The following is a 25,712-nucleotide window of genomic DNA, read 5'->3' on the forward strand; positions in this document are numbered from 1 at the left end:
TCCCAAACCTGAGGTATGGCCGCATCTTCTCCTCAACCCAGACAAGGAGACTTTTCCTAGCCCTAACATGACACATGATCATAACCTGAAAACAAACAAACAAACAAACAAACAAACAAAACAAATCCAGGAAGGATGAGACTGAAATGTCAACAGGAAGTGAACCTGTAGAGAAACATATTGGTGTGAGTTAGTTGAAAACACTTATACTCAATGAAAAGAGAGTTCAGCAAGGGGCCCTGGGATTTAAGAAAGGACCTTCACCAGGAGAATTCCTGGGAAGGACATAAAAAGGGTAGAAAAACAGCATTTCCCCCCAAAAAAATAGTTGGAGGAGGTGATAGGCATCTCAGTGGTTGTCTTGCAAGTTGGCTCTGGCTCTGAGGACCTGCATGAAGCATCTGCTTGCTTTGTGCTTTCTTTTTTTCCTTTGTGAGGCTCCAGCAGGTCCTGGCTGCCATCCTTGACTTTAATGCTCAATTTGCTTTCATAAGTAGGAAGAAAAAAATATTATTGCAAAGAATCAATGAAAAGGAATGAAATTAAATAAGCGATTTACTAGAATTATGACTAGATTTTTTTTTATTTGTAGCATGAGGTTATCAAAGATTGTTTCTAAAATTGTCTTGTAAATCTCTTTTGAATCCCAGGTATTGCAATTTCAGATGAACTTGATAAGGTAAGTTGAGTTCTGTATCTAATGACCAAATATAGAACTTATGTTTGAATCTAGATCTAAATTACTTTTTCTGAAATATAAAGCATGCTCCAATATGTTTATTTAATGTTAATATTTTAGTACTTAATGAAAAATATTGCAATAAATATTTATCATCTACAAAATTTGCTTAGACTAAGTAGAATCATCAAATCATTATATGAAAAGGAAAAACTCATAATACTATGAATATTATTAGAATTTGGCCATATCTAGATGATGATTATGATGATAATGATTGTCACCATGTTGATGACAATACTTGTGATGATGGTGATAATGTTGGTGGTGGTAATGGTGATAACCATGGTGATGGTGATGATGATGATGCTGGTAATGAGTGATGGTAGTCATGGTGATGGTAATGGTGGTGGTAGTGATGTTGGTAGTAACCACAGTGATGATGGCAATGGTGATGATGGCAACCATGATGAAAATTAGATGGTAGGAACTTGACATTTTCTATCTATGCCCTACTTCATTAGCAACTGTTGATTTGACTTAACTTTCCAAGATGCCAACACGATGTGATGATGGGCTGAACTGTGGTGATCCTTGTCAGGGTGGTGGAAGCAGTATGGATAGGAATACACATATCAAACACATGTTTCAACAGTGACCCCTGCTGAACTCTTCACTGGCTTTGTTCCACTCCCCTTCCCGTGCTCTGAGTGGCGGTGGTACTGCTGTACCTTTACTGCTGCTATCAGAAACCTTTCTTTAAACTGAAATGACTTTGGCTCTCAGTGGGTGATGGTGAGCTGCCCTGAGGGAACTCAGGTGCCTCCCACAGCCCATCCTTCCCCACACACTTTCTTCCCAGTGCGGGGGAGGGGGTTCCTGGAGTCCAGTTCTCAAATCTGTAAGACACGCTTGTTTTTTGCCGGTTTGCCTAATCTATATATGAAAACTTCATAGAAATGTATTACCTTCATTTCAATTGAGGAAGACAGCAACAATTGTCATAGGTAACTTACCTTTTTGAAAAGAAATTTATGTCAGTGAACAAAAACTTGATGCCACGCATATTTGATATTCAAGGATAGGAAAGGCTCCCAGGGTTTTCATGAAGACCTGAGTTCTGTGCCAGCCAACTGATGCATCAGATTAAAGAGCCTGTCCCACAGCACCCCCTTGTGGCTGTAAAGCTCATAATCCTGAATTTTTCTGACCAAAAAATACCAGGCATTTGTAAATACAATACTTTTTTTTTTTTCAATTTTGGAGTAGTTCCTTTTCTAGAGGGAGGATTTGTAATATAATCATTAACATTTCTCCCTTCCCTTTCTCAAATCCCTCCCATCCCCACCCCGTGGCCTCTTTTTTCTTTAATGTCATTATATATAACCTGTTCAGTCTGTATGATGTCACTTGCATGCCTTTTAGGATTGACAGCCAATTGCTGTGTTCTGTGATTTTGTTGGCTTTGTACCTTTGTCTTCAGCGTAATAATAAAAACAGACACAGCCTTTTACTGTAAATCCCACAACTTTGATGTTTCACTAGAGATACATCTTTGTCTCTTTATAAAATACTCAGTTTTACTATCCCATGCCAATGCAGCTATTATTTTGACTCCATCATTTTCTCTGTGACCTTTAAAGTTCGTGAATTCTGATAAGTGATTTTTTTTTCTAAAGAACCCTGTGAATTCCATCATTCTCTACTCTCCAGCTGCTTTCCTTCCCTTCCTGTGTGGATCACTGGATTTCAGTGGAACATTGCAGCAGCACAAATCTATCATCTCGCTCTTCTGTACTGTGGAAACTGATATCAGCTCTGCCCTTGTATCAGCATCTCTGACTGCAGGTATTCTCAGAACTGCATCTCTGACTGCAGGTGCTAGGACACCCCTCTTTCCTGCTTTCTCCTGTGCAGGTTGTCGGTGCTCCTCAGTGTGAGGTCCCTAGGAAGATCTCTACAACTGACATGTTGCCCTCTCTAACTTCAGCTGGGTCATGCTAGGTTGGGGTTGCCCAGGGATCTTTTCTATCCAAAGCCCTTAACTTCCTCTCCCTGTTCTTCTTGTCATGTTCTGTAATGTGCTCCTAAGTTCTGAGGGTAGGAACTAGATGTCACTGAGAAGTCACTATCCTGCCCCCACAGCCGTTCTTTGAGTACAGATGGCAGGTCTGTCTGCCTGCTTTCCTATTCGATCAATATATAATTTATTGAGTCAAAACTTTCCAAGTCTCTTGATTGCTATTTAACCCTTACAATGCCACATGGTAGATAGAACTGTCTGGGATGGCCCTCAGTTACGCTTGGCTAAAAATAATTTCTGAGAAATTGCTTCACTTCAGGAGTGTGCTATGTGATTTGAATACATATCTATCTGTCTTTCTGTCTTTATACTGAGTCTCACCTGGCAGAGGATGGCTTTGAACTCAGTCCCTTAGGCTGTGTATGACCTTGACCTTGCTCCTCCCACATCCTGTGTTTCTAGTGTGTTGCCTAGTCTAGTTTGTGTGTTCTGGGAGGAGACCCAGGGCTTCCCTCATGCCTTCAAGCACTCTAACACCTAAATTGTAGACCTTCTAGCTTCTCTCTTTCCCTGCATCCCTCACTTTTTTGTACAGGCTGCCCCCATCCCTTGGCAGATCCCTTCAGCTGACTGCTTTCTCAGTGTCTGATGTTCGGACAGTCTGCCTAAGACAAGTCAGCAGAGGAAACTCACTTAGGCAGAATCCTGCTGGAAGTTTTTCTCGGAACTTCTGCTTCCTGACAAAATTAAGACCATATTTCTAAGACTAGAATTAAGCTTCCATCTTATGCCTTGCATCTATGCTTCAGGCTTAATTTTCCTTTTTGCTAGTCAGATACTGTGATGTACACAGCAAGGCCTGGGGTAGCAAGGCAGCAAGGCAGCACTTGTCGGTGGTTTTATTCCTTTTCAGGTCTTTGACCATCCTTCTAATTCCAGCCATCTTAGGTCACCTTGAAGACATGATTGTTTCTTAGAGAACACAGTGACTTCATGAAAATGGTCCTTCTTGTCGGACACTATGGTATTTGTGTTTTGCCATCCAAAAAGAGGCCTGGTATTGTGGGAAATTCCACATATCATCCTTAAATTGATTTTTGGAGACTTTCATTTCATAACTATGTAGCACATCCTGCCCTGTCAGGAATTCTTTATAGATGCTGGCTCATTGTCCCTCATGTAGATGGCAACCTTTAGAAGATGACGTGAATTTCCCAAGGAAATAGTTTTAGTGCATAGCTAAAGTATCAAAAATAGGAAATATTTCAAAATATGTGTGAGGGATCATTTCAAAAGAGGAAAACACAGACCCCCCCATTCAAGTGTGGTGTCTAGTTTCTGTGCTTTCACACTGCACAGGAAGCTGTGTGACTCGGTGTCACCACCACTCCTAAGATCAAAGTAAAAAGATAGGTTGAGGGATCAGTCCCCCTCCTCAGACCTAAGGGATCATCTTTCATCTCCTTTGTTGTATTATGCATTCAAAGATATTCTCAAAAATAATCTTACACTTCTGTATAACAAAGAATGCGGTCATGGAGGTAAAAGAGTTGCTTGTGGTTCAGGAGAAAACTTAAGAAATGACACTGCTGGACAGAGGATGCCCAGTAACACAGACAAACAATGGTGTTAAGCCAGGAAAGAGATGTGAATTGATGCAGAATGTTCCTGGCCACTGGAAAATCCCAAAGCAAAGTCTCCACTGCCATGCAAATCACCAGGGTCGTAGCTACTACAAGATAACAAGCAAACAGAAAATAGCAAGTGTTGAGTGTTGGTACAGACGTGGAGAATGTGGGACTGTGTACATCATTGTTGGTGGGAATATGACATAGAACAGGAACTATGGAAGCCAGCATACCGTGCCGTCAATAATTAAAAGTAAAATTACCATATGCCAGAGTTTGGGTGGGAATATAAAAACCAAACAGCCACTATGGAAAACAGATGGGCAGTTCTTCAAGTGGTTGAAAATCAGCTCAACATATGCTGTGGTTTTAACATTGTGTCCTCTGAAAATTCACACTGAAACTTCATACTCACAGTGTTAAACCTCGTAGTATTAAGTGGCAAAGGTTTTCAAGTGACTGGGTCATGAGGTGCCAATCACAGACATTAGTTTCCTGTGAAGGATTTGGGGAGCCTGCTTGGCCATTCCTCTGTCCTCTCCCATGTGAAGACAAGGTACTCTGCCTACATGTAACGCTGGAGCAAAACTCACCATCATGCAATAGAGAATGGGGCTTTATAGGAGATGTTGGGAAGTTTGAAATCAGAGACCCGCCTCTAAAGTAGTGATAAATAAATTTCTATTATTTGTAAGTTACCTAGTTTAAAATATTTTACTGCACAAGTAGATAGGAGTTAAGATGGCGCATGATAAAGAAACCCCACCTATAAATACACATCTAAAAGAAGTAAGGCAAGATCTGTGAGAGGCACTTCCATATCCTGTTCCCAGTGGCATTGTTCACCAGAACATGAGAGCAACACAAATGCTCACCAATGGGGAAGTACACAGAGTGGCACACAGTCAGCCAGCCAAAGAATGACGTACTGTGACGTGTATAGCATCACTGAACTCTGAGGCACTTGTGCTAAGGGATATAAGCCAGGCACAGAAGACAAGTGTTACATTGATTCCCCTGTGTGTATTTGGCGTCCCCATGTCTAGAAACAGAAGTCCAATGGCAGTTTTCAAGGACTACGTTTTGGGGAGATGGGGAGCTCCTGAACGAGTATAGACTTGGCTTGACAGTATAAAAAAGCTCTTCATAAACTTTGCTTGTATAGAGATGGGCATCACAATATGATGACCGTATTCAACAAAACTGAATGGTGCCACAAACATGGCCAAGGTGGTAGCTTCATATACTGTACTAGCCTTTCCACAGCAACATCATTACCTTCATAGTAGTTCTCAGAAAAGTGTGCACAAACCCAGATGTGCCATGAGACACAAGCAACTTTCAGTCAGAATATTTCCACTGGAAATCTTTTGTTTTGTTGATTTTTATTGAGCTCTATATTTTTCTCTGCTACCTTCCCTACCTCTCCCTTCCCTACTTGAACCCTCCCCCAAGGTTCCCATGCTCCCCCAATATATTCAGATCTTGTCTTTTTCTACTTCCCATGTAGATTACATCTATGTCAGTCTCTCTTAGTGTCCGCATTGTTGTTTAAGTTCTCTGGGATTGTAGTTTGTAGGCTGGTTTTCTTTGCTTTGTGTTTAAAAACCACCTATGACTGAGTACATGTGATAATTGCCTTTCTGTGTCTAGGTTACCTCACTCAAAATAATGCTTACTAGCTCCATCCATTTTCCTGCAAAATTCAAGTTGTCATTATTTTTTCTGCTGTGTAGTACTCCATTGTGTAAATATACCACATTTTCCTTATCCATTCTTCGATTGAGGGGCATTTAGGTTGTTTCTAGGTTCTGGCTATGACAAACAATGCTGCTATGAACATAGTTGATCATATGTTCTTGTGGCACAGTTGAGCATCCCTTGGATATATATACTCCAAAGTGGTATTATTGGGTCTTGAGGAAGGTTGTTTCCTAATTTTCTGAGAAATCACAACACTGACATCCAAGGGGGCTGTACCAGCTTACATTCCCACCAGCAATGCAGAAGTGTTCCATTTTCCCCACAACCTCTCCAGCATAAGTTGTCATCAGTGTTTTTTATCTTGGCCATTCTTACAGGTGTAAGATGGAATCTCAGAGTTGTTTTGAGATTTTTCAAAGTCATTCCATTTTCAGAGTCATTACATTTCTCTAATGACTAAGGATGTTGAATATTTCCTTAGGTATCTTCCAGCCATTTCAGATTCCTCTGTTGAGAGTTCTCTGTTTAGGTATGTACTCCACTTTTTATTGGATTATTTGTTCTTTTGATGACCAATTTCTTGAGTTCTTTGTATATTTTGGAGATCAGATCTCTGTCTGATGTGGGGTTAGTGAAGATCTTTTTCCATTCTGTAGGCTGTCATTTTGTCTTGTTGACCAAGTCCTTTGCTTTACAGAAGATTTTCAGTTTTAGGAGGTCCCATTTATTAATTGTTTCTCTTAGTGTCTATGCTGCTGGCGATGTATTTAGAAAGTGGTCTCCTGTGCCCATGCATTCAAGTGTACATCCCACTTTCTCTTCTATAAGGTTCAGTGTGGCTGGCTTTATGTTGAGGTTTTTGATCCATTTGGACTTGAGTTTTGTGGAGGGTGAGAGATATGGGCCTATTTTCATTCTTCTACATGTTGATATCCAGTTATGCCAGCACCATTTGTTAAATATGCTTTCTTTTTTCCATTTCATATTTTTTGTTTCTTTGTCAAAAATCAGGTGTTCGAAGGTATGTGGATTAAAATCCGGGTCTTAATAACCCAATGTACCTTATCAGTTCACCGTGGTTTAAAACTAGAAGTCAACAGCAATACTAATTCCAGAAAACCCACAAACACATGGAAATTAAACAACGCTCACCTAAATCATCAATGGGTCAAGGGTGAAATTAAAGACTTTCTAAAATTCAATGAAAATGACCACACAATATACCCAAATTTATGGGACACAATGAAAGCAGTGTTAAGAGGGAAGTTCATAACAATAAATGTCTATATAAAGAAGCTGGAAAAATCCCACACTAGTGAATTAATAGAACATTTGAAAACTTTAGAACAAAAAGAAGCAAACTCACCTAAGAAAACTAGGTGCAGGAAATAATGAATTGAGAGCTGAAATCAACAAAATGGAAACAAAGGAAACATTACAAAGAATCAATGAGACAGAGTTTGTTCTTCGAGAAAATCAACATAATAAACAAACTTCTATCCAAACTAACTAAAAGGCAGAGAGAGAATATCCAAATTAACAAAATCAGAAATGAAAAGGGGGACATAACAACAGACACAGAAGAAATCCAGAGAACCATCAGGTCATATTTCGAAAACCTGTACTCCACAAAATTGGAGGAGTACAAACTTAAAGGAAATGAACAACTTTCTGGATAAATATCACTTACCAAAATTAAATCAAGACCAGATAAGCAAATTAAACAGACCTATAACTGAAGAAATAGAAACAGTCATCAAAAGTCTCCCAACCAAAAAAAAAAGAAAGAAAGCCCAGGACCAGAAGGTTTCAGCTCAGAATTCTACAAGACTTTCAAAGAAGAACTAACACCGATGCTCCTCAAATTATTCCACACAATGGAAACAGAAGGAACATTACCAAACTCTTTTTATGAGGCTACAATTATTCTGATACCCAAACCACAGAAAGACAATACTAAGAAAGAGAGATACAGACCAATCTCACTCATGGACATTGATGCAAAAATACTAAATAAAATACTGGCAAATTGAATCCACTGGGTATTTTAACAAGAAAGTAGAGGACGGGCCTCCCTGTGCTCTCACTAAAGAAAGGGACTTTATGGCAGCGACTACATGACTTTCAGAAATGTCATCAGAATTACCACTGTCTTCTACATGCTGGACTTGAATCCCTCATCCATGAATATTTAAGTAGATGAATAGTCATGATAAAGAATATAATAGATAGTAATGTCCTAGTTAGTGACTGCTATATGCTAGCTGTTGGTTCAGTACTTCACATAGGTGATGCCATGTCACATGGCTCACTTCGTACACATCACAGGAGGTTCTAAATTATCTACTTGTATCATCCCATTTAACACTCTTTATCTATGAAATGAGATGCTATCCATCTTTTGCCGGTGAAAAACTGACACACTAGAGGTTGCATGCCCAGAAAGCCCAAGACGTAGACAAAGAGCAGGGGTGAGGCACAGAGTAGGGGTGGTACACAGAGCAGGGGTGGAATATAGAACAAGGGTTGGACCCAGAGCAGGGATGGGGCACAAGCAAGGGGTGGGACACAGAGCAAAGACACTTGCAACAGGTGTGAGGGTGAACAAATCAGCTCACACACATTTACTTTTCGTGTCTCTCTATTTTTCACAAAACGTTTTCTTCCAATTCCACAAGGTTTCCAGTTCATATACCCACACAGACACAATTAACAATTCTCTGGCAATAGCAAGAATACTAGGCATGCATTTTTCAGGGCTAAGAAAACAGATAAGGCTGACAAAGTTGGGTGCCTATTATCTTACTTATGTCCTGGAGGTGGCGTGGCTTTGAAGCACCTGGGCATATCTGAAAGGGTAAATAAAGGAAGGGGCTATGATTTCTAAGAGGGGGAAAGGGAGTTTGTGTATTAATTACATTTGTGTGGTTAGCTAAGCTTGACATTTGTAATCGATAAATATAGAAGAAGAGGGAAGAAAAGCACAGCATTGCTGTGCAGTCTCTAAGCACTTCCTTCTAGTCATGGCTGGGAACACAGCATTTGTGGTAACTATGGCAACCAGCAAAATCAGTGGGAGGAAAGGGGTTGGTGCTTGATTTTCATGAGTATTTTCACCAAATGTTAGTTGATTAAAGAGAATCTCTTAGCTTTAGAGATGACGTCGAAGGTGGCTAGATCAAAGGGAAACTAACTGTGGGAGTGTAAAATCTGGAGCTGGTATTTCCAGCCTCCAGGCCAAGTGACAGCTTTGTTCCCGCTAACACCCAAGTGGGAAGAATTTCCTTTCTTCTGAGTTTTTTTTTTTTTTTGAGAATTCAAGGTACCCAGTACATATTCTATATATCAAGGTTATACAGACAAATGAAAAGTCAACCAGTATAACAGTACATGAGGGAGTTATGCCCAGTAATTAATTAATACACCACAGAAGTTTTTGGGATGGATCCCACTATGGAAAGGGGAGTGCTATGGCTTCCCGAGGTTTTTACGGAAATTCAAAAGGCAAATATTCCCAATGCCCTGCAATTTGGGTGTCCTGCACTGGTATGTGGTCCCTGCGGGTTAACTGAGTGATTTTGTCAGCTGTATTCTTGCTGTATAATTTTGTGAACCACAGCAGAGCACAGAGCAGGGGTGGGACATGAACAGGGGTGGGGCACAGATCAGGGGTGGGGCACAGATCAGGGGTGGGGCACAGAGCAGGGGTGGGGCACAGAGCAGGGGTGGGGCACAGATCAGGGGTGGGGCACAGATCAGGGGTGGGGCACAGAGCAGGGGTGGGGCACAGAGCAGGGATGGGACAGGAACAGGGGTGGGACACAGAGCAGGACATTTTCTTCTAGAGTTTTTATTTTTTGAATTTTTATTTTTATTTATTTATTTATTATGTATACAATGGTCTGCCTGCATGTGTCCCTGCAGACAGAAGTTGACATCAGATCTTATCACAGGTAGTTGCTGGGAATTGAACTCATGGACCTCTGGAAGAACAGTCAAAGCTCTTAACCACTGAGCTATCTTTCCAGCCCCAATTATAACAATTATGTCATGCTTTTGAGATCTGAATTTGTATCAGTGTAAGAGATGCAATTTGGGGGTATCTTAAAGTTTTATCTCCCTTGGTTTCACATCCAGAAAGGAAACTAGAGCTGAAAACTTCAGCATCTCTCCTGGAGTCCATGTGGACAGCCTCTGCAGTGAGCCCAGCCTGTGGCTCCCACCGTTGCCTGGGGCAAAGTAATCACTCAAAATTAGTAACTATCTTATTAGTAGAAACTGTTTCCTCCTTGTGCTCACTTTTGTACACTTAACATTAACTAAGCCTTGGTAAATAATTACTAAATACATAGCTATCCAAAGCTTATCAAGTTATTTGTCATATTTAAAGTTTATTCTGCAACATTTTCTCATTCTTCTCGTGATCAACACATTTTACTTCAGCTATTTTATGGTAGCAATGATTCTCATCTGTACTTATGGAGTGGGAACGGTGAGAGCATTGTGTCCTAACTAGACTTCTATCACTGTGGAAATATTACCAATAACAACTTCCTGGTTGCTATTCTGGGTCCATCAATGTTGAATTCTGGGTCCATCAAGCCCATCACTAGGAGAAGACTGGGTGAAAACTTGGAGGCAGGAACTGATGCAGAGGCCATGGAGAAACGGTGCTTACTGATTTGCTCCTCTTGCTCAGCCCACTTTATTACACAACTCAGGACTGCCTCCGCTGGGTGACGCTGCTCATAACACACTGGGCCCTCCTACACTAATAGTCAACCAAGAAAATGTCCCACAGTCTTGCTTATAGGTTAACCTGATGGGGGCATTTTGTCAGCTTATGTATCTTTTTCCCAGGGGGCATTTGCTAATATCAAGTTGACAAAAACAAACAAACTAACTAACTGGCACACATGGTGTCTCACAAATAATGTTTTAATGGGGCAAATTAAATATGTATACATAGCCCCTAATGGAGATGGGGCTATAGGAAGAAAACTCAGTGGAAAAAAAAAAAAAAAGCTTGTACTGTTCTTCCAGATCACCATTCATGCCTGTATCCAAAGTCTCTGGCCTACATGGGTACCTATTGTCTCGCGTGAATACCCACAACACATACATATTCAATACGATCTTTAAAAAGTATGGAAGGAGATGAGCACTGTGTTAACTCCTTAAAGCACAATCTTTCACACTCCCAACAGCCCTGATGGATCTGCTGGTGTCCATCACACATAGTTCGGAGTCTGTCAACTTGGTAAGATTCACAAACGTGGAAATATCACTGCAAATTCAGATTGGAATATCATTTAACTCCAAAGCCATATTTTTTTTACTTACTGTATCATCTTGCCTTCTTAAAAAGCTAATTATTTCATATTGAATAAATGGGTAACAGGAATCAAACACTGTCACTAACAGAGTACACCAAAAGCCACTGAAGGGCTTCTGTACATGTGCAGTGTAAGAGAGATATCGTCTTAGAAATGTGGATATCTCTTTACCAGATGACTTTCTGCTAATTTTCCACTCTGGAAAGCAAATTTAGAATTTTGTGGCTTATTTTGTCCCTATTTGGAGAGAGTTTTCTCAGTGTTCTGGTACAGCAGGGCATACATAAATTGTTATGACTCGGAGCTAGAGAGATGGCTCATTCTTTGAGAGTATGGGCTGCTCTTGCAGGAGACCCAGGTTTAGTTCCTAGCTACTCACCTAATGCTCATAACTGCCTGTAACTCCAGGTTCGTGGCATCTCATGCCCTCCTCTGGCCTCTGTATCCAGCAGGCACACACATGGTACACAAACATACATGTAAGCACTCATACAAACACATAAAAGTAAATAAACTTTTAATAAGTAGATAAATTGCTGTGATCCTTTGTCCTGCTTCTCTTCCATGTTCTGGAATCTCATATCCACTTAGATATTGTGTGATATCAGGGACAGTAAAGAAAAAAAATCATAGACTCCTTAATGTGCTATGGTGGTATATGTTTGATTTTTTAACAGATGAATGTAATGATATTAGGGGAAATATTGATATGCATTTTATTACATGTTTTCTAGTATGGTTCTTGCCCATTTTTTCTTGTATCTCAAAAATAAATGAAATAAACAATTTTCAAAGAAAAAATCAGTTTATATTTAAGTCATAATCAATGCTTCATTTTATCTAAAGTATAGAAGGACTTCTGGATGCATAATCACAAGGACAAGAGTTCAGAACCTAGTATCCAAGTAACAAGCCATAAACACCCCACAGCTGCCAGTAACTCCAGTCCTAAGGGATCTTATATCCTACTTAGACCTCTGTGCACACTTGTGTATGTACTCACACACACACATGCACACACAAATCTCAATAAAGAAATTAAATAAACTAAGCTATATAAATTCTACTATAAGTGAAGCATATGAGGAGCTTGCTGACAGAAAAATATTTTTGTTAGCTCTGTGAAACAATGAATAGTCATGTTACAATATGAATACGAATGCATAACTAACAAACTTACAAAGTTCTCCAAAGTCTGCAAAAATGCTGCTTAAATCAGGCTCTGAGAAACGGGCACATGAACACATGGCTAGTAAGAATATGAAGTGGTCCAAACACAAGGACGGAAAATGTTGCAATATCTTAAACATTTGGTGTACAGTTATTGACCAAGTTGTCCTACTCACAGTGAGTTACTTTTTTATTGCTTTGACAAAACACCTTGCAATGTATAAAGGAAATTATTTCATCAACCTTTTGGTCTCAGAGGGTTAGAGTCCATGACATAGGAGCTAAGGAAAAGCAGCAGAAACAGATGGGAGTTCACATCTTGTTTGAAATCAGAAGCTAGAGAGAGATGGCATACTCAAAATGGCACAAGTACTTTGAAGCTAGTGACATGCCTCTTCCAACAAGGCCACAATTCCTTATCCTTCCCAAAGAGTTCCACCAACTAGGGGCCAAGTATTCAAACATAGGAGTCTATGGGGGGCATTCTCATTCAAATCACCAGCCCATTTAAAGGACAAGCTGGCAACATGTGAAGAGACTTTTCCACATGATTATATCCTGTCATATTACTTTAGAAGCTGGAGTAAAAACAGCTATGAATCCATTAAAAATAGTACTCAATAAAGTATAGAACATTGATTTAGCACAGGATTACATGACCATAAGAATGAAAGGAAATATAAAGTGATCCCCAGCTACATTGTTAAATGAGTGAAAAAGGTCAAGGAGGTGAAGTGTGCTGACAGTATGCTATCATTCATTAGTGCATGTGATGAAAGACTGCGTACACATTTGTTCATTATCACACCAAAGTGTAGATGCCAAGACCTCTCATCCACTAAGACAGGTGCATATGCATGCACCTGAAGTTATTCTATGTGTTGCCTGTAGAATAAGAGAAAGGTACATGGTGAGAATGGATAAGGAGAGGGCAGAGAAGCAGTTGATCTACAGGATTTTAAAAACTTTAGAATCACTGAATATTTTGTATAATTTTAAAGTAACTTTAATACTTGTATCTTATATATTCTTATATTCTAAGGTGAATGAACACAATTTAATTTCAGGTTGTGAATAAAGACTCAGAAATTAATTAGACCATGTCTTCAGAGCTAGCCACCATATTTCTTCACATGGAACATGCTCTAAGGACAGACGACACAGCAGTGCAGTTTTAGACTGTTTTTAGTGATCCCGTTGTTCACAATAGCATTCATGGGATTATAATGGGATTTTCATCGTGTGTTTTGTAATCTAAGCCAAAGAATTTATTATCTTGGCCTATTAAAGAACTTTAATTAGGGGCATGGGTAAAGAAAGTACATATATACATACATTTACATAAAATTTTTATAATCTCGATTTTAAGTAGAAGATATATTATGATGAGTTAGATGCAATTAGAAAATTGAAAGTCAGTAGACATTGCATCAATTGATACATGTCAATTTGAGCAAAAGATGCTAAAGGTAATGGGTGAAATGTTCATAATTACAGAAAATCAATATAGTCTCCAGCTGTTTGTCCCAGAAGATATTTATTGATGAAAGAAAAGCCTTAAGTTCAGTTTGGAAAAAATAGAAGATACTGACTCACACTAGCGATGGCCATTATTGCAGCCAACGATGGGAAAGCAAGACCAACAGCATATGCTTTTTGATGTGGCTAGCATGCATTAATTTGTTGCTTTTATTCTAAAGAATGAATGACTTGCGTTTGAATATAAGGGAACATCTGAAATACACTACCTCGAATATTTTCCAAAAATAATAAATTTTAATTCTTAAAATAATGTGAAGGTTACAAGCATCAGAGACACTGAAACCTGCTAAAAAACAAAAGGAAATTTAAAATGGTGTGTTTGAATTCCACAGATGACCTAGAATTTTCATTTGTATTGAGCAATCTTATTCAGTTAATTCAAATAATTAAGTTGGAAATTACCAATTATTAATTATTAGTTTTGAATGTCATGTGGCAGCCATGTTAGAAAATGTTCTATACTTGAAAGTACTTAGGGAAAAAAGCATCACATCAGAAATGGTTCTAGAAACATTTTGTAATATAAACTGTATATATTTTATATCCATAAACATTATACAATATATGTAAATGATAAAGCAATTATGAAATGACAGGCAAAATAGCAATTGAGAGAGTCAAACAACACTATTGTTAGATTAAGTGACACTTGGGCAATCCTGATGAATGGTAGAAAGGGTCTCTTTTTGCTTTCTTCTCCCAGGAAGTCTGAGTCCTGAGAAGACTTTTTTTTTCTTTTGAGACAGGATCTCAACCATGTAGCACTGGATGGCCAGGAGCACTGTATGTAGACAAGGTAGAAAGTTCTGCCTGAGTGCTGGTATTAAAAGTATGCACCACCAATCCTGACAGGGAAAATTTCTTGAAAAGCGTATTTGTTAGTTTTATCAACAATTCTAACTCAATAACCATTGGTACCTCTAGTGCAGAGGTTCTAGCCTATGAATATTTCACATTACCAGTAAGTGAAGCACCTCAAAAGAGTGGCTGCTTCCAGGTCTAGGACAGAGGATATACATTGAGCCTCACTAAGATGGACAAACTACTAAGGACGACTCCGATTCGCTCAAGAGCTAACTAGAATTGTCTCCTGCTGGGGAAAGTTGAGAAATTGATACATGAGTAAGAATAATTACTGAGATACTGTGAGTGATGCCAGAGCTTACAAAACCCATATTTTCACCAAAGACTTCCTTAATCAACTTTGAGGACATCAGAGTTCCACAATTGTTATTTTTAAAGGCCAGCTGGAGCAAAGTAAAAGAATAAAACTACGAATTGTCTCTTCAGGGTAATCAGCATCTGCTGAAAATATTTCTCTTCTTTATGGAAGTACTCCAATAAATATATATATATATAGAATTACAAAATTAGAAAATCACAATTTGTTATTTATGTTATCATGCTGATGAATTAATGGATCTAAGCAAAATGCTCAGAACTGCCTGCCTCACTGACAAACTTGGGAGGTCATGAGTCTTGTGATGAAAACAGACCCATTCTCTCTGAGCCATATGAGCAGAGAGAAATAACTTCCCTAAGACCATCTGGGAAATTTTGAAAATAAATATTGACTAGTATTAAAGAATTATTGTTAGCTTATGTTAAGTAAGATAATGGAATTTATTTACAACATGTTTTGATCTAGATCTAACTGTAAATCTGCCAAACCACAAGGGAGAAAGAACATCTCAAGCCACATCATAGAGTTTGAAAGAGAATACTGTAGCCTGTGTAGTACTCACAGGAAAATCTCACCACTTCAGAGTTTTTGAGCAATAGCAATATTACAAGAAAAAAATTAACCAGAGTAAGAGAATTCTAATTAATAACAATGTAAAAGATAATTGTTTGTAATATATGGAGACTGCTGAGATCCTGCCTTCAACAAACAGATAACTTCCCATCTGGGAAATTTTAAAACAAAATATTGATGGCTATTAAATAATTACTGTTCACTTATGTTAAATAAGATAATGGAGTCTATTTACAAAACAGGCACTGTGCAATTTGGATACTAGAATATATTACATATGAGGCTTGCAGGAAAGGAGACTGTGAAAGGTATGAAAGACAGGGAGGAGGACTGACTCTGCAGTAAGTTGATGATTGATGAGAAGGTGTGTGAGTATTAAGATGCTTATGTCTGTTAGACATGAACTGGTGTGAAAAAGCCTGTAATCAGGAGTAAAATGTTTTCTGTTATATGTAAAGACAGAAAATAGGGTTAGGGAAGTAGGGAATGCACCCAGCAGCTGTTGGTGTACCATTCCGATGGCTCTCCAGAGCCTAGTAACATGATTGTGTTTTGTCTGTGAGATAAATGGGGAAATGAAGGTTGGGATGGTTAGGTGATTTGTTCTGTATCTCCAAGCTGGGACTTGATAAACCTGAACTAGACACCAGCTCCTGGCCTCTCAAAACTGACCCCAAATCCAGGCATATTCTTCATTACAACGTGAGGAATTCTGAAAAACATTTAAATGCATTATTTTTAATATCACTATTGATATTTAACTCACAAAAATTTATCCTTTAAAAAGAGCATACCTTAATGATTTATATTTTCTTCAAAAATTGTGCAACCATCACCATAAATTAAGTATAGAATATGTTTCACAGTTCCCAGGAAATCCCAGTATTTATGAGAAGTTACCTCCAAATCTGTCTTACCTTTCAGCTCTAGATCACAACGAATCTATTTGGCATCTGTAATAGATTTTCTTGTTCTATAAACGTAGCACAAATCATATAATAGGTAGTCTATTGTGACTGTCTTCCTTCTTTTAGCGCAGCGTCTTCAAGGTTCAGTCGTGTTGTAGAAGTATCAAAATTTCATTTGTTTTCTTACTGAATAATATTCCATGGAATGAAGATACCACATTCTACTTATTCATTTATATGTTATTGATCATCTGAGGTTCTCTTCTTCAGTAACTTCAAGTGGTGTTTTATGAACATTCATGTTCATGAGTGTTGGGCCATACAGTCATCCTGAAACTTTTATGGCACTTTTTCCAGGGGGCCTGTTTTACCTCTCTGCTAGGAAGTGGGCTGGCTCTGTTTTCTCTGTGTAGTCGCCATCATACACTGTTTTGTCTATGATATCAGAGCCATCCTTATGAGCATGGAGTTTGTTATATCGTGTTATTTATTGTTGTTTTTATTTAATATCCCTGATAATTAGTGTTGACAATGTATTATTGAGTCATTATTACCCAAATAAAGGCCACTCATCCGACATTCATTTAATATCTTCAAGAAACAGCAGGTTGAATACTGTGGTAGCTGGCGGACGTGTGCTGGGAAGAGGAACACTTTTTCCCCAGCAACTCACTGTCCAGCTGACATGGGAGCAGTACCAGGTGACTAACAGGCATGGAAGTTATCAAAGGAATACAAGAATGGGAACCAAAGGAAAAATGTCAAAACTAAACATCAGTGAGCATGTGTTGCCTTTTTACAAAAATGAATAACTAAATAAAAATCAGACATGACATACAGTACAAAGCATGATGAGGAATTATAGTAAATACCTAGGTGTGTAACATATACCCAAAGAACAAATCTCTTCCGACACAGGAGATAGTCCTGTGCAACTGCTTTATGTTGTCCTCAAATGCAATTTTATTCTCTTGCTTTTCTCTCCTTCCCTCCCCCCACTATTTTCCCACATCTTTGTTTATTGTTCTCTTTAAGGGGTCTCTCTATGTAGCTCTGGTAATCCTGGTACTCTATAAGTAGACCAGGCTGGCCCAAACTCACAGAGAACTATCTCTGCCTCCTGAATGTTGGCATTAAAAGTATGAACCATTATGCCAGGTCCCATACACCTTTCTAACATATTTTCTGTTTATCTAAGGTTTACAATTTTCAAAAATGCTGTTTTATTCCAAACATCTACTTTTTTTCAATTTTCTCTTTCAAAAAGGATGATTCTGTGGCCATGGGCATTTCTATTTCCTTGCCCGTGTAAACAATGGTATCCCTTCGGCACAGAATAAGAAACAGACTCTCGGGGCAGCATGGCCTGTACCTCCTGTGCCTTTTCGCCTTCACTATATGGGCAGCATTCTTTTATTAATAAGTGTTTGAGTCTGTTTATACTTCTACCAACAGTTCAATATAATACTCTTCTTCTGAACCATCTGTTGTCCAACATTATAATAAAAAAATTCTCATAGACTTGACTGATAATCATCACATTTAACAAAGTCTAGTGCTAGATAGTATTTTTGCCTACTTTTTTTAAAACATGTTTTTTCCCCTACGAGTTTATTATACATTCTAGATGTTGGCTTCTGTGTGTTATGTGTTTCTCATGTACACTCTAAGCAATGCCGTCATGTTCTAAATTGTGTTTACTGTTAAGGGAAAAATGACCATTTTCAAAATATTGACATTTTGCTAAGAAATCCATTCTTATAAGAAATCATTAAAACAATAGTCTTAAAGGTTTGCTCTTCAAGTTTTTTAATCACAAATAGGTATTTGATCGACCCAAATTATTATTGTTCAGTGTAACAAAAATCCAAGATATATTTACCCCCATATGCAGAAAAACTTTCCTAGAATCATTGAGCAGGCCACATCTGGACCCTCTGCTTGGTTCCATTGGCCTCTCTGCCAGTTTTCTGTTACCAGAGTGGGTTTGGCTCAGCGCGTGCTTTACTTAGGTGTGTGTGGGAGAATTGGCATCTTCACATCTGAGTCACCCATGAACATCTCTCCATCGATTTAGCTGACATTTGATCAGCTTGTAGGAAAGCCATATGTTAACTTACATTTATTTCTGAAATTTCTTGGGTTTTTTTTTCCATACAAAATAAACATATATGAATGAGGACGGTTTTATTTCTTTGTTTCCATTTTATGATAGGGCTGGTGTGGGAATAACCTGATTCCTATTCCCAGTAGGGAAAAGGTAAAATGAGGTGTATCACAGTAAAAAGCCCACATTGGGATGTGAGCTCTTTAACTGTGCCCAGGTGGTGAGAACTGAATTCCATGGCAGTCCCAACCTACTGTTGTGAAGATGCCAATTCTCCCACACACATGACCACAGAGTTCGTCTTTGCAAAATGTTTGTAAGCCAGTTGTGTAAGGGATAGAATCTGTATTCTGGGAATTGATCCCCACTCTTACCCATTATACTGTTGACCTTCAAACTTCTCCTTTCCCTTTCCTTCTCCAGTTGCTTTGTGTAATTATATTCAGGAAGGCCTGGCTACCGGTAAACTATAAATGTGAACCAAAGGAAACCAGAGAGAGGGACATGTTTGTTTTCAAATAACTCCCCAGAGTGAAGCCTCTTACTGTGCATGACCTGCAGCCATTATGGGTGCTTGTATTCCATTTATAATTGATGCTATAAGAACTACTTGCAAACAGAGGAGCTAAAATGTAGTAACAAAGCTTGACAGCAAAAGCATCATAGTAAATGTGTTCTGAACCAGACAATAAGAGTGACTTCCTTTGTATTATTCATGTGAAGGCTTATTAGGGTGACTAGTAAAACACAGCATGCTCCAAGTTTCTTCCTTCAGTGACTGTGGCCAAGTTTTAGAGAGAAAAAAGTGTGTGAGTGTATAGAAAATTCCACTAAGGATTGAACCAAGGTGTCTTAATTATTCTCTGCTGAGGCAGCAGGGAGAATAAAAGCTTGTGGGGAAAATTCTATTAGCTTTGTGGTGACAATATTTTCTAACTCAGGCTATATCTGAATTAGCTCATCATGCATGGGTGTTTTAGATTGTAATCAAGTCAAACATTTAGTGAGTTTTCGTGTATGAGTTTCTTACATTCTCTCATTCTGTCCCTGGTTATTGCCCAGGGTTCAGCAGCCCTGAAACTGTGTGGCAAGAACCCTCTGTGTCAGCCTTCCACACACAGACTGGACTAAACCCTGAGCTTTTACAGTGCTCGGAACTATTGTTCCCACTTTCCTACCGCTCCTCTTATCTTGGTTATCCAAAGCTCTACCATCGAACTCCACTTCTCATAGCCTAATGATTCATCCCCTTGCCATTTTATATCACATGACAACAACAAAAGCCGTGAATGCCTCCTCTGCTACTTCTCACGGCATTACTTCTCTTTATATCAGCATCGAGTCAAAGCTTTCCCCTCCAAAGAATCTCTAATTCACAAAAGAAGCCACTATCTAAATACTAGTTTTAGTAGAAGTTTTTGGGGTTTTGTTGTTTTTGTTATAACATTTACAGTGACAGAATTAATCTTTTTATATCTGTTGTTCTTAATTCTGCGGGTTAGACGGTAGAGACATTACCCGAAGAAGAAGACACAGACACGCGGCAGTCCCATGTGGGTGCACTTTAATGGGGGAGGGGTGACAAACAGGTAGGGGCGTGCAGACACGGTAGGAAAGGCGGGGAAGAAAAAGGGACGAACTCGTGATGGCCTTTGCTTTTAACGGGGAATGCAAAGGCTTCTGGGAAATGTGTTCCGCGCTTGCATGCGCTGGAGTCCAGAGGAATGCTGGGAGTTGTGGTCTCGCAAGAGAACAACACTATCCACTTTGAAGCTCCAATAATTCCTACTTTTTTTCTCTCCTTTTTGGTTTTTCGAGACAGGGTTTCTCTGTAGCTTTGGAGCCTGTCCTAAAACTATTTTAATTTTAATCGGATGTGGTGGCTCATACCTATAATCCCAGCATGTGTGAAGCAGAGGCAGGCAAACCTCTGTGAGTGCAGGCCAATCTGATCTACAGTATAAGTTCTCCGCGAGCCAAGACTACACAGCCATACACACCTCTGCTCTCTGTCTCTGTGTGTTTGCTTAAATATATTTAAATTTTATTTGATGTTATGTGATTGTGTACTTTTAAAAATAGTTTGATTCTTTAAAACATTTTTAGAAAGATGTATACACAGAAATATGTTTGCTGGGCTTAATCCAATCCAAACAAAATACAAAAAAAAAAAATCTGTTTGGTCTATTGCACATGAACAGACTAAGTTTAACAATTTTCAATTAAATAGAGGTACTTGTTTCTTCCATCTCTTTGACAAGATCACCAAAGAAAGATCTTGATGCATTCAGAAAAGTCCAAGTCATCAAGTCCTGTTTTTAATCCGGTAAATTAGTAGCTTCCCAACTGCCCTGACCCGTGTGCATCTCTCCCAATTGCCCAGCTATTTCTCACTAAATTTCTGTGCCTGCTGGAGTTAACCATCCCAAATATCAAGCCATTTATACCCTCTGCGTGTTCCACTTTCCAATAGCAGTGATGTCTAGCTCTTCATTTAACTTCCCAGCATGCAACCAAAGGGTTACTTCTGAATCTCTGCTGTTCTCGGCATTTTTATCATGCCAAATCTTAAGTCCTAGGTCATCTTTTTATTTACTGTTCCTGAAGCCACTTGTAACTTTCTTTTATTACCAGTTCTTATGCTCCTGTGAGCTGATAGCAATGACAATCTGTTTCTATTCTATCCCACTATATAAATAAAATTAATTATTAATATTTAGTCAATGCCCAGCCTTTTCCCTGTAACTCGGAGAAATGTCAATTAAGTATATTCTAAGTCACATTTTGTGTGGTCTTGATTTTTAAGTTAGTATCTAAACTATTATGTGTTGTTTTAAATATTGTGTTTTTATTACATCTGTATATTTAGACATTGTATTTATTATATTCTACAATACATTTGCATACTATATGTGAATTACAAAGGCACAGAACATCAGGTCTGAATTTTTGAAGACTTGTTCAAAATTCTCCTAATAGTGAAAGTTTTCAGTAAAAGAGATTTAAAAAGACTGTGTTTCTCAAATCAGGACCTTTCGTGTGCTATACAGTACATATTTGTCACGGAATATTGAAAAGATAAGGAAATGCCAAGCCAAGATGTTAAAATCACCTACAATCTCTCCTTTTAAATCATACCATTACTAAAAGTTGCTCCTTATTGCTATTGCTTTCCCCAGTACATCAGGTAGCTCTTATTACATACTAAGATTTAGTAAAAACTAGTGAATTAACAGATGAGCGAATTGTGAATCAAATGGTGACTATAAGTCCACATGAGGCTTCAGACGAAAATTTGATTATATAGATATTTCTTTATAATGACTTTTTCGCTTAAGGTATATCTAGTTGTCACATATATTCATATTCTCCATCAATATTTTCTTGGCTACATCATAGCAAACTGGTGAACTGAATGACTTGCCTCATTTCAAATATATAAAAAGAGACCAACATGTTTTCAGCTAACCTGACCTACTTGTCATGGATAGTTTCCTGTTTCCTGTTTCTACTGTTGACCTGAAAGTCCCGGATGCATCACAGTGGGAGAAATGCATCCTTTTCACCCTACATCCTCATGGTTGTGTATTCTGGCTGCAGCTCATTGCTTGCAGAGCGATTACTCGCTTTTCCCAACTTTGGTGCAACACCCTTGCACACTGCCGACCTAACAGCCTCTCTTTCCCTCCGCCTAGAATGCTAGTTCCAAGCTTCCTTTCTGGGAATGCATGCAGCTCTGCGGATCTAAATCCCAAGATTCACCCCTAGGTATTTGATCACTGTGATCTCCAGGGATTAGCCTAAATCACAGAAGAAGGCACTGAGCAGAAAGGGCAAGAAACGAAAGGACATTTTGGTTCCAGTGAGCCCAAACACCTGGATGATGCTAGTTTCCTGTTATCTGTTAAGAAGAAAAGGCAATCTAAAGCAGGGCCTTTTATTTTTGTACCTTCAGGAAACAGTGGCTTTCAATTCTTCTCTTCTGAGACCCCGCGTGATTGGGGAGTGGATTGGCAGAGCAGAAAATGACGCTGATCCCCTCGCGGCTGAGATGCTGCAGCCTCCGGTTCCACGGAGTAAGAATGACCCATGGGAAAGTGAAGAGAGCAGCCCTAGCCCCGCGGGAAGGTGAGGCGGACTTCCTTGGTGAATCTGTATTAGTAGTCATTAAACGAGAAAGGCAACTAAACCTAAGTACACAAGTCTTCTCATAAAACTGTTAGACTCTGCATGTGATAAAATAATGAACTAGATTTTGATTCCATAATGTTCCCTAAAATACATAATTAGACTCATTTAAAAAATTAATGGTTTACTCTGTTTAGAACTTAAGACAACCGAATAGAGTAAGGATGCTTGCCCAGTCTGACAATCTGAGTTCGACCCCTCTAGGGACCACACAACAGGAGGGAAAAACCCAACCGATTGTCCTCTGACATCCATGTACACGTGAAAAGAGCATGAGAATTCAAGGGCAACCCACACAAACACACATGCGCTCAGTTAACTAAAGAAAAAAATTGTAGTAAAACCTCTAAAAAAACAATACTGTTATTTAGATTATGTTCCTAAGTATGCTCTCCTCACTTGGGCAACCTTGAACTTGAACTTGGGACTTTATACAAATGCTAAACAAGCACTCTGCCTCTGAGTATCCTACCTGGGTTTGTGTCTTAATTTTTTTTCTTTCTTTAGTGAGCTCTGTTTCTTTGCTACTAACACCAAGAGGAGAAATAGCTCCAAGGTTTTGAGCTGTAAGCAAACACCTGCAATAACGTTGGGCAGTGGGATAGGAGTTGGATGAGGGAGACTCAACAGTGCTAGAAAGATGAAATCATGAGTGAACAAGGGAACCACGGAGTGGGTAAGAATTAGGAGGGACAGTTAAGGTGGACTACCGAGAAAAGTCTTTCTTACACTCACTTCAGCTTACAAATGGTAAATATAATTATTATGCTTTCTTGGGTTTAATTTATAAGCTATAATGTTTTAGGAACCTAAAAGTGCATATGTTTTTATGACTTCTCTATTGCTGTGAAGGGACACCATTACCACAGCAGCTTTTAAGTAGAAGCATTTAATTCACCTGTGGGTCACGACCATGAGAAAACACAGTTTCTGATGATCTTTGCAACAGAGACATCGCTCAGGAGCAAAATAGTTAATGAAGTAGCAATGAAAATTAATTTATTGTTGGTTTCTTCAAACCATTGGAAATATGTGTTCTTCTAATGGTTGAGGCCCACCGGTCAAGAATCACTGATTTGATTGGTGGCTTGCTTACAGTTTCAGAGTGTTAGTCCATGACCATCATGATAGTGATATGGTGGCAGGCAGATCTGGCGTTGGAGCAGTAGCTTGAAAACATACATGGTGGCCTGCAAGCAGCAGGCAGCAGGCAGCAGGTTGGGGGAGAGCCAAACTGGGCATGGTGGGCTTTGGAATCGTCAAAGCCCACTCCTGTAACACAGGCCCTCTTAAGGCCACATCTCCCAATCCTTCCCAAACAGTCCATCAAATGGGAGCCAGACATTCAACTATCTGAGCTTATGGGGCATCTTATTCCAAGCACCCTTATGTGTAACTCTCATTTAACTCAGACTCTGGTACCTAAAATGGTGGCAGGACATCTGCCATAAGCATCCTCGTGCTGAGACAGGGCACCTTGGAGATGTGAGATCATGTCTATTAGATAACGCATTTTCATCATTACCATTTTAGTACCCTAAGAGGTACAAATCAAAAAGGAAAATGGGCAAGCCAATGAAACTGAAGTGCAAATAATTATGAGAGGCAAAAATTATGAAAGACAGATAATGCATTTAATATTGATGAATGAAAAGGTGGCAGGACCAGAAGTCCCTGTGACTACTATTAGTTGGTCTCCACCATAGGCTTTTTCTCTGTACCTCATAGCCACGGGAACTTTGTATTTCCTATGTTAAACTTACAGTCAACCAATAGCTTTTTTTTTCCTCAAGGAGAGAAAATTGTGCTTTCTTTAATGTAAAAGCTTTCAAGGTTGCTTGGCTCTCACTTACCACTTGGCTTAAGGGAAAGAAGTTCAGAATACTCATTAATGTGCTTCAAGTTTCGAGAAAATTGATTCCGTTTCTATGAGAAATAGCCTTAAATTATTGAAATAGTTGAAGTACCCTGAAAGGAGAAGCAGGTCATTTCTGAAAGTTCATTTCTCTTCTGGGAAACGCCAGATCAATTTCACCTGTCAATGAGGGTCGTTTCCTTCCTAATGCCAGCCCTATGAAACTCAATAGACCTTTATCCGTATCCACTGGTAGAGCTTTAATTCTAAAATGCAAAACAGAGAATTGTCAACTTTCATCGTGCTCTCATTGATTCATAAATCTATCCAGAGCTGTTTAGTGCAAGCATTAGTTTTACTAAAACTCTGTTTTCTCCCTCACTTCAGTGAGCTCTTATTCCCCTGAGATTCTCAATCTTAGTTTTATCTCTTGCTCAGTCCATGAGGTATTTTCTCAAATATTTTTTCTTGTGTCCTAAAAAGTCTTCTCAGTCTCAATTAACTCTGTATTTAAAAGAGGTAAAATGTCACTTGTGGATTGAAAAGGTAACAAAGTCCTGGCTAAATCCCAATTACTTCAGAAACGTTACATGTATGTAGAAATCACAAGTGAAAAAAGGATAGCTCAGGTTACAAACTGTATTTCTCTTGTCTTCAATTTCAAAGCAAGATTCCCGAGTTTAAACTGTATAAATAAGAAATGTTGGATATAAAGTTTTAAAGGTTCTAGTATATAATTATAGAGTTAGCCATTGTCATTAAATACTAATACACATGCTATAGCTTAACAATCTTACACATTGAGATTTTAAGAAT

General features: G+C 38.8%; 1 protein-coding gene across 8 annotated transcripts in view; it reads left to right on the plus strand.

Moving 5' to 3' along the window:
* CUNH8orf34 (chromosome unknown C8orf34 homolog) overlaps positions 1–25,712 on the plus strand; it is a 381,887-nt gene that overhangs the window by 127,073 nt on the left and 229,102 nt on the right. For all 8 annotated transcript variants that reach the window (XM_041667625.1, XM_041667630.1, XM_041667629.1 and 5 more), the window contains 2 exons: positions 651–679; positions 22,809–22,981. In XM_041667625.1, the coding sequence (XP_041523559.1) occupies positions 651–679; positions 22,809–22,981 (202 nt within the window). The remainder of the gene's footprint in view (positions 1–650; positions 680–22,808; positions 22,982–25,712) is intronic.

Source organism: Microtus oregoni, unplaced genomic scaffold (assembly GCF_018167655.1).
Source record: "Microtus oregoni isolate MIOR12 unplaced genomic scaffold, Mior012 000017F_ref0000208, whole genome shotgun sequence".
NCBI lineage: Eukaryota > Metazoa > Chordata > Mammalia > Rodentia > Cricetidae > Microtus > Microtus oregoni.